Source organism: Zosterops lateralis (assembly GCF_965231275.1).
Source record: "Zosterops lateralis genome assembly, chromosome: Z".
In the NCBI taxonomy this organism is placed as follows: Eukaryota; Metazoa; Chordata; class Aves; order Passeriformes; family Zosteropidae; genus Zosterops; species Zosterops lateralis.
In genome coordinates, this window is record NC_139800.1 from 45,746,856 (window position 1) to 45,765,050 (window position 18,195).

Here is an 18,195-nt window from a genome sequence, read left to right on the forward strand (position 1 = left end):
ATAGGGATCTGTGGAGCTTATCTCCACCAGATTCCGCATCTGGCGTGGGGCAACCTGGATGCAGACAGACTGGGACATGAGATGCTGGGGAGCACCATGGAAAGGGACCTGGGGATCCTGGGAGATGGCAAGCTGAATGAGTCAGCAGTGCCCTGGCAGCCAGGGCAGGAGGGCCACCTGTGTCCTGGGGTGCATCAGGCACAGCATCACTGTTGGGCAAGGGAGGGAATTGTCCTGCTCTACTCTGCACTGAGGTGACCTCACCTCGAGTGTTGGAGGCAGTTTTGAGTGGCACAATATAAAAATAGACATTGAGCCATTAGAGAGTGTCAGTGGCCATGAGTATGGCCATGAGTATGAGAAGGGCCTGAAGGGGAAGCCATAGGAGGAGCAGCTGAGGTCACTTGGTCTGTTCAGCCTGGAGAAGAGGAGACTGAGGAGAGACCACATTACAGTCGACAACTTCCTTGTGAGGGGAAGAGGAGAGGCCTGCATTGATTGATCTGTTCTCTATGGTGACCAGTGACAGGACCCAAGTAAATGGGCTGTAGTTATGTTAGGAGAAGTTTAGCTGGGGTATCAGGAAAAGGTTTTTCTCCCAGAGGCTGGCTGGGCACTGGAACAGTGGGAAGTGGTCACTTCACCAGCCTGATGAGAGTTCCAGAAGTGTTTGAAAAATACTCTCAGGCACATGATGTGATTGATTCTTGGGGCTGTCCTATGCAGACCCAGGAGTTGCACTCTGTGATCCTTGTGGTTCCCTTGTAATTCTGGATATTTTATGATCTCAGCCAAAATCTAACTCACTTGAGAGGCAGAACCTCTGGAAATTCTCTAGCTCATGTGTTCAAAACAGTGTCAAGTGGAGTGGGCTGTTCAGGACCCTGTCCTTTCTGGTTTTCAGTATTTCCAGTGCTATAGACTCTACAGCTGGGCAGTTTGTGCTAGTGTTGGAGAGATCTTCGACAAAAGAAAGTATTTTTTTAACGGAGTTCCTAGTGTTTCAGTTTGTACCCTTTTGCCTTTTGTCCTTCCACTGGGCATGGAGGAGAATGTGTCTCAGTCTTTTTTTTTTTCTTTACATTAAGTATTTTTACACATTTATGAGAATGTTCCCAGCTCTTTTCTCCAAGTTTAATAGTACCAGAACCCTTATATCAGAGAGGAGGCAGATCCTTTTATGTATTAAAGTGGGAAAAATAAAATATGGATTTCTATTCACTAAATGTTTATCTGCAATCTTAAGGAGACCACCATCAATATTCAGCTGTTAATAATATTTTAGTGAGTAGAGAAAAAAAAGGAGTATTTTTTGCATTTGACTTATTGTTTTATGCTTCTTCTGATTTTACTTGATAGCTTGCACCCCGGTAAGTGTATTAGAATACCTGCTATTTTAATGTAATTTCTGGAGCTTTTTGTCAACATAGGAAAAGATATTTAAAGTGTACCCATTTTCTCTTCAGCCTACTGTTTTACACTGATTTCCCAATATTTCTCTATTGCTATCCAGCCTTTAAAAACCATATGGAAGTGGAGGAACTGGGATAACATCTCATATGTCTTTACATTTATCTTTCAAATGAGAGCTTATATGTGTATTTAGCTGAAATGATGTATGTATTTGAGCCTTTAGCATTCTATCCAGTTACAGATATCAATTTTATCAAGTAAGTTAGGGGTATTAATAGTTATGTTGCTCTTAATGTGAATTTTTCAGTCCTGAAAGGACAGTATCACTAGTAACGGGAGAAGAAAGGACAGAAGAGAACATGTTCTCAAATGACATATTCAGAAGAGCAGTGTTAAGCAAGCAGAAGACAGTGCAAACATGTGGTCATTAAGGGGAGAAAAAAAATTTAAACTAAAAATTAATTAGCAGCAATGGCAGTAACCTGAACTGCAGAAATGAGATTTGATGACTCTACAATTGGAGCAGTTGTAAGTGTCTAAAATCAAATTTTATTGTTGGATAAGCTTTGTTTGTTAGTAAATGATTGCTGTAAATACCTGCTGTAGATACCAGGAGAAAAGATGTTTCAGTGAACACAAGTTCAATACAGATAATTTTAACCTTCTGTTTCTCAGATGGTGGCCTAAAATGTAAAATCACAGGAGTTTTAAAAGGAAAGATAGTTCTTACACAATATCTGGTCTCTTAAGGCATTCTGTCTTGTGATAGGAAAATGTACTGTTGCTGCTAAACAATTGTATTAACAAGGTAACTTAATTTTCTTCTGGGTTTTTAAAGTAGCAGATGAGCTTTAAGGCAGATTGAGTCAAGAATATATTTCCTTCAAAGACAGCAGGAGATTTGGAAAGTGATTAAAAGAAACCTGAGTGATCAGTATAGTTTTCTCCTGAGCAGAAGTTAATTTCTGTGAACTTGAGTTCTCAGACAGGCTTTAGACAAGGTTAAAAAAACCTTGCATCATACTAAACCAGCCTCTTGGTTCACAGAAAATCCTGTAGTCTGTGATTAAAGGATTTCCTGTAGACATGACAAGTTAAATAAAGAAAACCATATGTGAAGTTGTGTGTAGTAAAATGCAGGTCTCTTATTTTGGGAAGCTGGAAAGGATGATCTGATTACCACCAACTTATTTTTGCATCTTAGCTTGGTTTGAGTAGTGTTATAGTAAAGAACACAGTCTCTGCCTTGACCTCCAGTGGTCCATTGCTATATGGCTAAGGATTATCAATATTCGTATTAAAAAGCTTGAGACAACCAGGTTTGGATCTGCATGTTCATGATCTTAATTGCTTTCATTTTTGGAATATCAAGCTATCTTTTACCATTTCTTTAGATACTCCGCTCCTTTATCTTAATGTGTCTATATGAACTCCAATGTGCCAGTTATAAGAAAAGATATTCAATATGGTCTCATCATACCTCTTCAGAATATGCAGAAGTCGAAGTATCACATTGATAACACTTTTTCTTGATGTTAAAATCTGACATACTGCCCACATTGTAGAACTAAAAAGAAGATAGCATAATAAAAAACAGTTTCAGGAGGAATGAGATATCTGTTCAGTATATTGTACATTGCATTGTTTCAGATTTTTCTGGTAAGTGTAGTGGTTGTATATGAGCTGTTACTATTAATAGTGAATTTACTGCTACATGTAGCAGTAGGCTACTTCCTGCTTAGTTCAGGGTGGGGGAGGCAATGAACTTGACTGCTCTTAAGCCAACTGTTATAAAACAGCTCATTCCCATAGTATGTTTTCAATCCTTCAAATGCATTCACCTGTAATTTAATTTATTCTTATTTCTCTCAACTTGTTTTCATAATAGTTAATTTCATATGATAAGTAATTGTTAATTTTCTTATGCTCCTGTAAAAAGACTTTTAATAGCAGAGATTGTAGAACAAAATTATTTCTAGCCTAAAAATCAATGTTAGTATTCATTCAAGGCCTGCTTAACTTTTGGGAGTGGAATAAGGTACAGCAAAGTTCTAAGCTGACAAATAAGTGCTGGTTTATAGCCAGTGACACTACTGTTGAGCGGATAGCTGGGGTCCTGAGTATTGAGTCAAATATCTGCTGTTTCTCCCATGGTTTCAGAGGCAGGGAGATGAAGCTTGGGTCTGGAGAAAAGGCTGGTAATGGTGGCTGCTTTTCTTGCATTTTATTCTGATGTTTTCCCTCACATGCAGCAGAGAGTACTGCTGAAATACAGCTTTCAGCAGATATTTGTTGGACAGTATTTGATGTGCTTGCTTTGCAGCCATAAGATCTAATTATAAATGGTATTAGTAGATTGGGGTACTATAAGGGTATTTAATTTGCTTTTAATTACTTCTTTAATTAAGAGGAATTGATATTAATATTTAGAATGAGAAGCTGAGGCAAGTGAAAGGCTGTGATATAGTGGTAGAGAATTTCAAAGCCTCAAAATGTTACTGCTTTTGTGAGGGTGACTGGGTTAACTTTCTAAACCCTATGTCTATGAAATGTCTTAGAGCACTACTAAATATATTGACTGTACTGAAATATCCCCTCTCCCTGTAACACTGACAGTTGTTATAGCATTAAAGTAGAGGTTATGTGCAATAGCTGTCCTGCTTCACTGTGAGTCTCCACAAGCTGTGCTCAAGGAGAATGCTCAGACCTGGCATTAGTTTTGAGTGTTCCATGCATAGCAAATCTTACTCTGAGGATGGCTCACCTCATAGTTCATGTGAGTGATTAAGTGGAGAGTCATTTGGAAGTATTAGGGATGGCAGTTACACCTTTAGATGGGATACGACATTTTTCATGAGTTAGTGGCAGCACCCTTGCATGCTTTTAAATATGACTTTTTCATTTAGATGTCATGGTGTATAGAAAAGTAATTTTTATCCATGGAGCTAGAGATTCTTAACCTTTTCCCAGAAAAAATCACTCTTCCTGTATCCTGCTTTTCAATTGCGTGAATTCATTTGTGTGTTACACCTCAAAGAATATTAGTTGGCCAAGAGGCCCCTTTGTCACGAAAGGCCTGGGTAAAGCAAACCTGCAGTTTAAAGTGACCTGGCTTCACATGCGTAGCACCGAGACTGCTGAGTGATAAAGAGCACCATTCATGGAACACTGCTGCTTTCTGCTTACCGGCTGTGTGGTCAGGAACAGCAGCATGCCCTGTACCTGAGCTAGTCCCTTTGGTCAGGAGACCTAAGCTGTTAAATTTGTTAAATTAATTGCCTGTGCATGAAATTTTCTTATCTATGAAATGCATGGGATGTTTTAAAATAGAAATAAAGGAATTCCAGTGATACAACCCTTCTGAATCTTGTTTAAGTCTGCACAACTGTTACTGAGAAATTCAAGCAAGCTATGTAGCTGACAATGTGGTACACATTCTGTTGATATTGGCAAATATGTATATTATTACGATGGTTTTCTTAAACATGAAAGCATTTCTTTTTTATTCTGTAGGCAATTTGACACCAGAGCCACCTAAAATATCATCATCTACAAGCCACCCAGATCTCTTAAGTGGATGGGATTCTTGGGCAGATTCCTCAACAGCCAGCAATGTAGCATCACCACAGCTGAAGCCTGTTTGTGAAGGTATGACGAAATTAAATTTTTCCGTTAGAGGAATACTTCAGGCTGGGTCAGTTTAATCACCGGAAACTGCTGAACATGTCTTCATGCATTTTTGCTTTGCTGCTTAAATGCTCCTTTAGTAAGGCACTTGTGTAGTTTTTCAGATTTAAGACACAGGAATTAAATTGTTTCAATTCTCTATAGTAATGGTGATTCTTGTCATGAGAAAAGATGTTGTGAAGTAGCATATATGAGGTGTTGTGTAGATACTACTTTTATTCTTTCTCTCAATTTCCAAACAGACTAGGTACGTGATGTGTCTTCTTATTATACAGGCCAAGCTTTTACCACCGGAAGCCAGTCCAGTGTGTCCTCAGGTTTGTCTTTTAACCAGGCAAAAGCTCAGAACTTTGATCCTTTTGCTGACCTTGCCAGTCTGGGATCTGGTCTTCCAGGTAAGATCTTACTTTTGATAGACTGTATTTGTTTGATTTGCTTCTTGTACCAATAAATGCTACTGACAGCCTGTAAAATGTTTTCTTTTAATTGTTAATGACTAGCTTGAGGTACTTGCTGGGAGCTGGTGAGTAACAAGAGAAGATTGAATTTCCCAGATATTTTTTGAAACATCCAGAATAATATTTCAGAAGATAACTACAGCTGTGATACAAGAACAGTAAAAATAATGAATGCTTCAGAATCTGGTTGAGATGTTAAGAGAAATCAGGAATTGCTCATTCAGTAACTGAGCATGAGGTTTCTTAGCTAGCATTAATACTTTTCTCGAAGGATTTAAAATGAAAGCAGGATTAAACTAGTCAAAGTTTTTAGTTCCAAAGTGACAGTTAATTCACTACTTTCCTTTGAATTCAGTAGACTCTCATAGCTCTGCTACTCACATCTACCGTGTTTGTAAGATGAGCACAGATCAAGCCCATACATTGCGCACCAGTACCAAAAGCATTATGAACATCTGTCAGCTGGCAGTAGAGGGACAAGGAGTTCTGGAAGATAAGGCACATTGCAGACTAATTATTTTTCCAGGGTGTTTTATTGTCTGAAATTCAGGAATTAACCCTGTGGCATTCACAAAAGAGCTGAGGTCCTTGCATTTCAGAACGCGCACTGCCATAACAAATGTGATCAGCTGCTCAGAGTACAAGGAATGATTCAGAGCAGCCTAGTGTTTGCTGAATTGCACAAACCTGCTTTTCGCTTAGCTTGGAGCTGATGGAGCTTTTACCCTGTTGCCTTGGCAGTAAGCACTTTGTATTGAATTGAGTAGCAGTGGAATTCTTGTAGAAACACCTGCATGCAATGTTTAACTTCTTGATGTTGCTTGGGCATAAGCATGCAAAATTCTGGTGTTGAAGCAGTACCAATGAGGCTGCTTTGCAATAAAAAAATTTCAAAAATTTTCTAGTTTGATAATTCAGGTTAATATAAGTTGTTAAATCTACAGATTGTTTTTACTATCGCACTATCAATTTATCTTTGACTTGAAGATGCAGCTATAGCCCACACTGAATCTGATGAAAGAAATAGGACTAATTTTAGGAGGACTTAGGTCAATTCATTACTCTCTCAGTTAGCTTCAGTTAGGAAAAATGACTGCATTAGGAAGTGGCCAGATGTCACTGTCCTAGTTAACATTCATAGGCTTGAAATCAAATTTCAAGGCACCACAAGAACTGGAATTCTGTTTTGGAATACAGCTGGAATACCACACTGTTGTATTTTTTGTTGGAGGTTTTTGCTTCCACATACAAGATGTTGTTCTAGGAGAAAATTTGTGAGTGTGCAAGCTGCTTAAATATGAATTCTATATAAACCCAAAAGGAGTAGTAGCTAAAAGTAGTTAATACTGGTGTAGTATGGTACTAGTAGGATAGCAGTAGTGTTCTGTGCTGGTTGGTGTTTTCACACTCCTCTTTAGGACCAGTCTTCTGTCAGAAGGTAGGAGTGTGGTGTTGAAAAGTTTCTGTGAACAGTGAAAGCATTGTCTTATAGGAAGAATTTGTTGGCCTTGAAAACTGCAATAATGAATTTCAAAGCAATAATGCTTTGAAAGAATAGGTGAAAGAGAGAATTTTTTCAGTATGAAGGGTTATTTGCTCTGACCAGTAAATTTTTTTTTCCTGTAAATTTCACAAGTTGTCAATGACTGAAAACTGAGTTAACTGCAGTTGAGTGATTTCATGAAAAAAGCAGTCCATTCCTAGATGTTACTAGTTGTTGTATTGCAATATTGGGTTTTATCAGGTGTGGTATTTCAGAATATAGTAGTGTGTCTTGGCTCCGGGGAGACATCCTCTTGTGTAAGTTAGAAGTATGAGCATCCACTACAAAAGGGAGGCATGAGGAGAGCTGAAGTGTGAGGAGTCATTTTTGAAAGAGCAAATCAAGTTTACATTGCTGTGTATACCCAGACAAGCTTGGCCTATGCCACAGAGGGATGATCACAGTATCTCCTGCAGGCTGCAGTGCTTTTCTTACTCACATGCAGTATATTCCCTGTGAATGCTGCTGTAGAATAATCTTCTCATCTTCCTTAAACAGTAGTGCAAGGAATCACTGGAGATTTTGAAAGTGTTCACTTGAAAATATTCTCAGTCTGTTGCCACTTTTTGTAATTAGTTTTTAATTATGCCCTGCATATTAGCAGAAATATAGTGAAATGGGAGGCAGAACTACCATCACAGCCAAATTACCTCCTGGCCTGACATGTGCCAGACCCTTCAGATAAGGGTGCATGTTTTTGCTAAAATTGACAGTTGAGACTTTGAGTTGTAAGAGAAGGCTTTCAGTAAAGCCTCTAGCTCCTGCCTTCCAAGTTACCTGTTAATGAGACTCTTAACTTCATTTAACCCACACTTTCTCTTGAATGATGGTATCACTGGGAGCTATGTGGTTATATGTCAAGACCGAACTGTCTTACTTGTCTTAAACAGATGACAGCACCGAACTGAACAACTAATTTAATATTGATTGTTAGGTTCGTCCACTGCTGGCCTCCGGGGTAGTGGATTTAGTCAGAAGACTGCTCCATCTCAAAAGCTGGGAAGTCAGTGGCAGAAATCCCCCAAACCACCAAGTACTTCGTGGCACTCCCAGAGTAAGTCTAGCACAGCAGCTAAGCCCAACTACACGGTAAACTTGAGTGTTATTGGAGGACGAGAAGAAAGAGGAGTCAGAGCCCCAAGCTTTGGTAAGTTTTCTGAATGTGTGTTATTTATATCCTGTGAAGTTAGTTGGGTGTTCTGTTACCTGCTGAAGCTCTTCTACCTTCATATTTTTGCTTACATTTAAGTTGTGTCTAGTAGAAAACAGAAAAACACTTAGCAGATCTGGTATCCCTCTTTTCCAAAGCTATCCCAGTACAGAACAGACAAGGCAATACTCACAAGTATATGTGAGTTTGGGCATAAAGTCTCAAAGGCTGTAACTGGTTTTGTATCAGTGAGTTTAGAAAGGTAAATTTGATCCATTAGGTGAGAGATGGCTGATTCATGTTAATCTATTTGTGATACAAAGGTAAAGGGATACAGTTTTTCATAGTGGAAGAAGAGTAGCTTGTCTTGAGAAAGACTGGGGTTAGAATTCCTGAAAATTCTTGTGTTTGAAAGAGACATGGGGACAGGACCAGGCAGAATCATACAGTCCTTTAATGTGTTCCAACTGAGTTCCAACCTGGAGTTATATGGACAGGCTTGGCCTCCTCTGTATGAACTTTCTTGAAAATTTACATTTTCTGGTGTGTTGGTATTGGGATTATGCTTCCCTTAAACCAGCATATAAGTGAACAACAGCAAGTAGTTCTTTAAGTTGGAATTATTCTGTTGGTCTGTATCTGGAAACAGGTGTCAGGGTGGAGAGGCAGTGGGCATAGGTTGCAACATGGAAAAGTCTGTAAGAACAAGGGAAAAAATCAATTGACGTAATGAAATGGTGAAACAGGTTGTTGTAATTCCTCTCCCTTAAAAACCAATGGATCTCATCTGGACAAGGACCTAACAAATGTATCTGGTTGTCCCCGATTTGAGTGGAGATTGTACTAGACAACAGCCAGAGGCTTCTTCAGAATTCAGTTATTCCACAGTTCTCTGAAATTTGTTGGTTCTGTAATGAATATTCATGTTGGTATTTTATCCCTTCATTATTCTGGATAAGTTTCAACATGCTTAGATGTTGACTACATGCTTTTGACAATAGTATTCAGTATATGGTTACTTGAAAAACTGCTGCATAGCATTTGGAACTAAGAGTGGAAAAATTAAGCCATTTCCAAAATGGATAGGTTTGGGCTCCCTCAAATCTACTCCATTTTTTAAAAAACAAGTACATGCAAGGTACTCTGAGGTTACCATGTGAAGTTGTCTGCTCTGCTCGACTGAAAGTTTGTTAATGATCCCTTTTATTTCTGCTCTTCTTAGTTCTGTGGCTTTTGGCATCACTGAAGGATATTTATCATGGTATATGGCATGATAAATGCCATCCAGGTGTATCTAAGGGCAGTATATTTCCCCTGTTAATGTATTCTCCTGCAAAACTTTTCACTTGTTTTTTTTCTTTTTGTAGGTCAAAAGCCAAAAGTTTCAGAAAATGACTTTGAGGATCTCTTATCTAATCAAGGATTTTCAGCAAAATCTGATAAAAAGGGACCAAAGACAATTGCTGAGATGAGAAAACAAGAGATGACTAAAGATATGGACCCCTTGAAAGTCAAGGTTTGTTTAATAGTGATTTCAATTTAAGTGAAAATCTGATCTTATGCTTAGAACTGCTGATAACCGAGCAGAAGGATACAATGACTAACAGAAATTAAAGGGTCGTGGTTTAGAAGAGATGGATTTAACTGATAATACAAAAATACACTTTAAAAATAAAGCATGTGAGGATAGCTGTCTTCAGGATGACTGTGTACTTTCATTTCTTAATTAACAACTGCTGCTGCTGTCCTAAGAAATTACTAGAATGTGCAATTCTGGAGACAGGTTGTATAAGTGGTTTTGGAGGTGTTCCTTGCTGTTCAGATTTTTTTGACTCATTAGTCGTTGATAACTTCACATATTAATCCACTTCCAGTTTTTCATGTTTTAGAAAAGTTAGTAAACTTTAAAGGGATGCTGAAATTTGTTTTCACAAAGTGTCCTTCTTGAATGAGGAGTGCATAACTTGCATGGGTACCTTTTAATACAAATCACCACAAAAGGAAATAAGTACAGATACTTAGTTACTATTATCACTGGTGATAGTAAATGTTCAATGAAAACACTGTATTCCTGTATTATGGCTTAAATGTTGCTGTTAAAGTCTGAGAAGTTACTCTAATAGACTTTGGGGATATCTCAAAGAGCACTTTAGTCTGTGCACCTCTGCAGATTGCTTAAGTAAACATGAATTATTAATAGACATGATCTTTTGTACAACAGGCTTGTAGCATAGAAGTTTTAAAGTATATTTACACTTTTGTACAAACTAAGTAATAATTTCTCTGTGTGCCCTGAGAGGGATGAGATTAATGTAATATCTAATTGTAGCAAATGTTTTTAATTACTCTTGTCATTTGTCTTGCCATTAATTTTACAGGGGTTTGTAACGTAACTATCTCAGTCATTTCTCTTGCAATGACTGAATTCCTGCAATATACTAGTAATAGTGAGCTATTCCCTAGTGATACATGCAAAATACCACTTTTAGGTGGCTAAGACAATTTTATTTGGAGAGTGAGTGCAGTAGGACAGCTACTTGAGTCACGATGATATAGTCTTGCAGCGAGTGAAGATTATGTCTGTAGAGGCTGAGAATGCTTACAGTGCTGCATTCAGTTCTATATGTTTTGATTTTCCCAGATTCTTGAATGGATTGAAGGAAAGGAGAGAAATATCAGAGCATTAATATCCACACTTCATACAGTGCTTTGGGAAGGGGAAAATAAATGGAAACCAGTCAGCATGGCAGATTTAGTAACTCCTGAACAAGTAAAAAAGTACTACAGGAAAGCAGTGCTTGTGGTTCATCCTGATAAGGTGAGTGTGTTCCTCTGATCTTCTTTATTATAGGAGGAAAACAAACTGCTTTAACCACACCATACTGGTTACTGGAAAATTGCTTCTCCATCAATAACCTAGATGTTCTTCACTGTGCTTCCGTTGTCTTCTGAATGTGGTGTCCTACTGCATTCAGGTAGTACAGGATAATTTTTGTCATCCTGACACAGCACACAATTCAACAGAGAAGTGTTAACAAATGAAAGATCCTGTGAGGGTTGTACTGAGCACTGAAGTCAGTCATGCTGGATTCTGACTGACAGATGGCTGATCTAATGCTGATTGGTGGAATCTGTTTAATTTATGTGACCTGGTACTTCAAGTCTTTCAAAACTAGTGTGGAGACTCAGAGGCTGCCACAGCAGAACTGGTAGGAAAAAAACTGCTGAACCTCATTTACAGCTGTCTTTTTAAAAATATTTAATGCATCCCAACATATCAAGGTACCTTCTTGTTCTGAGCTCTTGCATTGGATATATCTGGTCTGAATTTTCAGGTTTGTACTCACTGGTGGTTTAGTGGGCAGTAATCTAAATTGTATGTTGTCTTTTGTCCTTAACAAACATGGCATTTTTTTGTTTATTAGTTCCCCCTGTCCGTCAGTGTTCTTGGGTATGTAGCTTCTTCCACCTTTGTGGTGCTTTGTCAGGTGTTCTCTGTAAGCCCCTTAATTCATCAGCTCTATTTACGGCATATTTGTTGTCTTCGTTCTTTTATTCTGCAACTTATCTGTTGAAGCACTCTCTTCTGCAGGTGGCAAAATGTAAGCAGCAGGAGAAGGGGAGGGATACTGGAGGCAGCTCTGGGGCTTCCCTTTTCTTTTGAAAAGAGCCATCTTTTGGGACTGGATGTTTATTAACCACAAGGGTTGGATCGTGTTGGCCCAGAGTCAGGCCTGCTGTGAAACAGGCAGGGAATCAGGAGCATACTATCTTTGAGTATGGAAGCAAACACACAAGAAGTGCTATGTCAGTCATGTATAGTCTCATTCAAAACCAGCAACAGATTTTTCTCCAGGGAATCCCATTCAAAAGAAGGGACTCAAAGGGGACTCAGATTTTATCCTTGTACTCTACTGCAGGAAGCAATTCCAAAAGCGACTTAATTTGATTAGTAAATAATAGTAACTGAAACTATTTATGAAAAGAACATAATAAATAAGGGGTGGAATTTTTACTAAATGACCAAATTTCTAATATTTTTATGCTTATGGTACATCCTCTCTGTTTCCAGGCCACAGGACAACCCTATGAGCAATATGCCAAAATGATCTTCATGGAATTGAATGATGCATGGTCAGAGTTCGAAAACCAAGGATCCAAGTCCCTTTTCTGAAACTTCACATTTCACAGAACTGCTTCCAGAAACTGGAGCTGAGCATCATTATGACTTTATTGCGCCTTAGATTTATGAAGCGCTTTTTTCATGATTTCAGCACATTTTCTAGTCATGCACTTAAATGTGGGGATATATTTTGTAAGATGTAGAGTACAGAGCATTACATAGATGCATTAAGAAAAAGCTGCTGAGTACCTATAGAAATCACAGTCTGGGAGTAAAGGTTTCTCTTCAGTTTTTTATAAGACAAAAAGAATTTTAATGAAGCTAAGTAATTAGTGGTAGGCTAGTATTAGTTATAAATCATTCCAACTTAATTGATCTTTGCTGTACCTGTACCGTCCCAAATTTGTCTGTTACTTTGAGTAGTTTTGTGATTGAATTTTGATATTTGGTGCCTGTCGCCTTCTTTGAAGTGCTTTAGTTAGCAGCAGTGAATTTGCTTGGCTTATCTCAAACCTAAGGTTGTATATTTTAATCTGTATTTTATATAATGGATCTGATAATCATTCTGTAAATAATGTTTTCTGGTAATATCTGTGTTCTGTGTTCCTTACAATAGAGTAACAGTTGTTTAGCCAAAAAGACACCACATGTGGGAAAGTCAGACAGGGTTGTTCTTGATTTTTTTTTTTTCATACCATGAATCAAAAAAGAAATTTTGACACTGAAGTCTGCATGTTCCTGCTGTTTCATTTATTTATTGCAGTACTCTGACCTGTGCTTATTTTCCTAATTCTTTAAATGGTGTCTCTTGCTTCTGAATTCAGTGGAACTTTCCTTTCATTGCACTTCAAATACTCTCATAGAAACAATGTTACTCTGAAACTTGAAGTGTAAGCACAAACCTTTTGCTGTGCTTTGCCTGAGTATTAAATCACTCATTATCATCTGGTGAGCATTTAAAGTGCTTTAACAGACATTTTGCTGCATGTTTGAACTTCTGTGTTTTTGAGATGTGCATGTGAAAACACGGTATGTCTTTGTAGACTGTTGAATTTCTGCTCACCTATTTCCATGCACTGCTTAGTGCAAGATGAGTAGAGATACAACTTGGTAACAAAATTTGCCGTGTTTTCTCATGCCTGTTCAGAAGGCACTTTTTCACGAGTGCTGGGGTGGATGATGCAAATGACCAATGACTGTTATACTCTGTGTAATAACAAAATGCAATTTTCATATCAAGTTTGAAAACATTGAAAATTAGTGCTGGGGTATTAAATCTTCAGCAACAGTCTCTTGATACCAGACAGTTGGGCATTCAAGGGGATATTTTGATCACTCGCCTTTTTATGTATTTTGCATGCTTAACTGAGAGGGTAGCTGTATTATTAGGAGAGGTAACTGTTCAGCTGAACAACATCTGGACAGGAAGCACAAGATTGTAATGAAAGGTGTGTTGGATGAGATTTTCCATTGCTGCACCAGCGTGAGAGCTGGTGGGTTAGAGACTACTGAACACTTGCAATGTCTAGTCTCTAGCTATGATATAACACAGTTACTTATTAACCTCTGATCAAAGGTTTTGTTTGTGTATATTTACATATATATTCAGCTGCTGTGATTTTTTTAAGGTGAAGCTAAGATCAGTTAATGGATCAGGAAGGTTATGTATTATTCATAGCTGCTGTTGTGTTTCAGTTACTGCTTTGAAGCAGTCTTAAATCTCAGTAGATTTCTTCATAATTATATGTAATTTGCTGTCTGATTTAAAGTAAGAGTTAATATTTTTTCCTTTGGACACCTCATTAATTCTTTGTGTATGTGTTCTGAAACCATGGAAATTAAAGGCTTCTACTGGTAGGATAGGTTTGTGGGACACCTCTTTACAGTTCTAGGGCAAATGTTATCTTGGAATAGGTTTAAAAAGATGAACACAGATATATAACGAATTTGAGTGTAGTGTTATATATATACAGTTGAGAGAGAAAGCATTTCTAAGGGGGCTGCTTAGAATAAGGAAGGAGTGCTTTAAAAGCTCATGTTCATTCAGCATGTACAGGCAACTTTAAGGCATACATTTTTAATTGCTCTTTTCTTGAAATATGTGTTTAAAAATTAAAACAGGAAAATAGGGAGGAAAATATCTTCTTCTGCTTTGTATATTTGGAAGCATTTTCTGGATGATGTCGACATTAATATTTTTTAACTTTCTCTACTCTTGCTTGCAAAATTTTCTTGAAACATCAGAGAAGGACCTTAGATGTGATTTTAAGTTAGCAGGGAAAACATGAGTGCAAGTATTTTACCTGGAACTGAATATCTTAGCTCTCTCTTTCAAAAATTACAGAAAATCAAGAAGTTTGGCTATGGGTTCTTCCAAGAGCCATTAGATAATTACTGAAACATCAATTGGGTTGACAGAGGTGCCCAGCTTATTTTATGGCTTAGTCAGCTCTGGTTCTCAGTGGGAACTGTCTGATTTCTCTGTCCTACTCTTTTCTACATAACTGAATTTTGCTGCTAAAAATCTGGGAGAGGCTTGGTTTGGTAAACCGGTAAATCTTGACAATGAAACTGTTTCAGGTAGGGTGTTTTGGTTTAGTTTTGATTTTTTTATTTTTTTGTAACTGTGACATTTCTCTGTGTTACATACAAGAATGTGCAAACAATGGGGATTTCACTAAGGTTCTGTAAGCAAACTGTAATTTGGAAATTAAAAAAAGTTCAAGTAGTGATTATGAACATAATAAACTGAAGTTTTGTTTTCTGTGCAACACAAAGCAGTATGAGGACCACTAAAGGTGTTTCTTAGTGTAAAGCTTAGTGTACAAGAACCTGGGAAGAGGGAAGTTAAAATATATTTCATATAAATGTGTATTGAGTCTTAATGTTGCTTTTATAGGAGAAGGTAATTTGGAAGAAAAGCATCCAGGAGTGTACGAATTATTCTTAAAACAGTAATAAAAAATTATAGAAAATCTGGGAATGGGGGCTTTTCAACCTCTTGGTTTGTACTTGGTCGTTAATTGTCTGTTTGCTGTATGGACTGGGAGTGCACTCAAATGATTACAGACACATTTCATTATAGCTGTATTCTTAGTGTCTACAAACTGAAAAGCTTTTAGAACAGGCTTCAGGAAAAAATGATTAATCAGAGACTTGGATGGATTCTCTCTTTGCTTAAAATGTTAATTGTTCATTGCCATAGTTAAGTTTTGAAGTGTTGAAGCCACACTTTGTTCAACTTTTGAATCTGCTTCTGCTGGCTATGAAGCTTGAAGTTGAGGTCACTGGGTGTTGCCAGGAGGTTGATAACTCTGCCTACCAGGCTTTGCATGTGGCACCTGAAGTTCTCTTATGAAGCACCTCCTTGGCTCTTTCAGCAAGTCATGGTGCCTGCTGGCCAATATTGGTTGTTCCTCTGTCTGATAACAGCACCTGACTAATGTCATATATTGTTTGCAGCCTACCAGGGCTCACTTCCAAAAAGTAAGTAGGCTGAGATTGTTACTGCAAGAAAGAAGAAAAACAGCACAAGATTGATTAAAGGAAGAGTTGAGGAAAACACCAGGGCTCTGAAGTACATCTGAAGTACTATTTCCTAATTTTCTCTCCACTGACCTATTGCCTCCTACCTTTGCTGAAAACGGGTATAGATTAGTAGAGGGAACCTGGTTTGCAGCCTGCTTTTCTGCTTTTTTAAAGCTCTTTTAGAATGCTGTTGACTGACTATAACAGGTGGAAATATCAAGTCTCTAGCTTTTTTTTTTTTTTTTTTCTTTTTTTTTTTTTTTTTTTTTTTTTTTCTTTTTTCCCACCATAAGTTTCTATAAAGCAAGTTTAAAAAATGTTTGGGCAGGTTGCCACTACTTATTTTTTAATTACATTGCTTGTGTTACATTGCTGTTCGAACTGGGGTGTCCAGCAATATAACTTTCGAAAGATATCTGTGAAGAAGAATTGGTGTTAAGAGAGTGCATGGCTGGAGTCTACCTAATAGAAACAAGTGATGTATTTTAACCAGAGGAAATCAGTTGGTGTCTTCAACCTCAGGCATGCCTGTTTGGTGTTTCCACTACTAGTGCTGTCAGAGTTCCTTAGGAGCAGCAAAGTGTGTTAGTGGTTAGTTAGACATAAAGCCTGGAAGGAAAACATCCTCATCATTGTTAGTTGGGTGAACTATTTTGCTCATCATAGCTTCTTCACCAAGTACAGAACAGAAAACCTTCAGAGGTGCTGATGAAGTACATTTCCTTGGAACAGTGGCAGAATCTTTGGTGTTGTACTTGAGGGTAGCTACTGCTCGTGAAAAATGCCCTGTTTACCTCCATGTTCTTGGTTCTGGACAGTTCCTCCCTTTTTGTCTTGCCAAGCACAGCAACATTTTGGTTGTGAAAGCTACGTGCACAAGATTAATATTTTGCACAAACCAAAGCAGAGTTTGACCATAACAGAAATCTCATCAGGCCTTTGAGGCTGCTGGGTTCTGAGCACCATTCCACTTCCCAAGGCCAGACTGCAGTTTCCCCAGCAGTGGCAGTGTGTTTGCATACTTGCTGGCCACTGCAACTCTGCTGCTCACAGAAGTGTTTTCAGGGATAGCATAAATATGGAAGCCTTGTTGTTCCTTAGCTGTGTCCTTAATTGTCTAACAATTGCAATGTAATGGCTGCTTTGTAAATAAGTTCAAACTAATCTTGTATGACTCAGTTGACATTTTCTGTCAAGAACTTGCAGGTGATTGACCTGCAAAAGCTGTAAAAGAATGTATCATTTCCCACCCTTTGAGCCTGTCCCTGGTGCAGCGCAGCTCTCGCACCCAGAAGCCTGATGACGAGGAGCTGAGCTCTGGTTCTGAACTTGATGAATCTTGCAATGCTTGCTTACTCTCTCTTTGGGTGAACTTGTTGTGGGCTACAGTTTAGACTGCATTAAGCTTCCAACATATGCTCCAAAAATACAAATTCAGTACTTTTTATGAAGGATATGTATTGTCATAGAAGCTTTTATTACCAAAAGGGGATTAAGAGGCATTGTGGGAACTCCCAAAACTCTTTAGTGGAATGTACTGTATATTTGCAATGTAGATTTCTAGAACTGATTGTCATCTCTCATAAGGTCTTCGCTTGCTCTGAGGTCCTTATTGTATTTACCTGTACTTGTGATTGTGCTTTCAATACCTGTGCTTTTTTCTGATTTGGAGTGTGTGGAAGGACAGAACAGACACTCAGTTCCTGTTTTTGCCATCTTTCAGGAAATGCAATGTACTGTTTAATTTTGCTACTAGTGAAATGAAACTTATACTTGTATGTATATAAAGTAAAATAGTCAAATTAAGCCTTGTTTAAAAGTAGATTTAATGTTTGGTAAAATGTCCTTGAACAGAATATTTTGCTTTGAAATGTATTACAATTTAACCAGTGATCAATTAAAACAAACAAAATAACTTTATTTCCTTCTTTACTGAGAGAGAAATGGCCTCCATACCCAAAGCATTTCGCCGTGTCTTCCAGAATGATCTCCAAATGTTAGAGAAATGGTTCTCATTATTATTGTTATGTTCAGGTTGACTGAACCTGTTAGGAACTAAATAGCTCTTCTGTTGGAAACCTATTGTTGCAATGTGCCCTGGGGTTTGGTAGCTGCGTTTTCTAAGAACCTGTGTTGGGTTGAGGGGGTTCTTGCACAGGATATGGTGAGTGCTTTTCCATTGCCCAAGGGAAGTCTGGCCTAAGTGTGTAGTGGTAATTGAAGGGAAGAGAGCAGGAGCACATAGACATGACGGGGGCAGGAGAGAGGAATAAGACCTGCTTGTAGGGATGGT

The 18,195-nt window shown here is 38.1% G+C and overlaps 1 protein-coding gene across 2 annotated transcripts in view; it reads left to right on the plus strand.

The window, feature by feature from the left end:
* GAK (cyclin G associated kinase) overlaps positions 1 to 17,817 on the plus strand; it is a 68,280-nt gene extending 50,463 nt beyond the window's left edge. For both annotated transcript variants that reach the window (XM_083884207.1, XM_083884208.1), the window contains exons 23-28: positions 4,927 to 5,061; positions 5,376 to 5,495; positions 8,036 to 8,248; positions 9,619 to 9,767; positions 10,893 to 11,069; positions 12,324 to 17,817. In XM_083884207.1, the coding sequence (XP_083740333.1) occupies positions 4,927 to 5,061; positions 5,376 to 5,495; positions 8,036 to 8,248; positions 9,619 to 9,767; positions 10,893 to 11,069; positions 12,324 to 12,425 (896 nt within the window). In that variant the 3' untranslated portion in view covers positions 12,426 to 17,817. The remainder of the gene's footprint in view (positions 1 to 4,926; positions 5,062 to 5,375; positions 5,496 to 8,035; positions 8,249 to 9,618; positions 9,768 to 10,892; positions 11,070 to 12,323) is intronic.
* Positions 17,818 to 18,195: the final 378 nt, after the last annotated feature.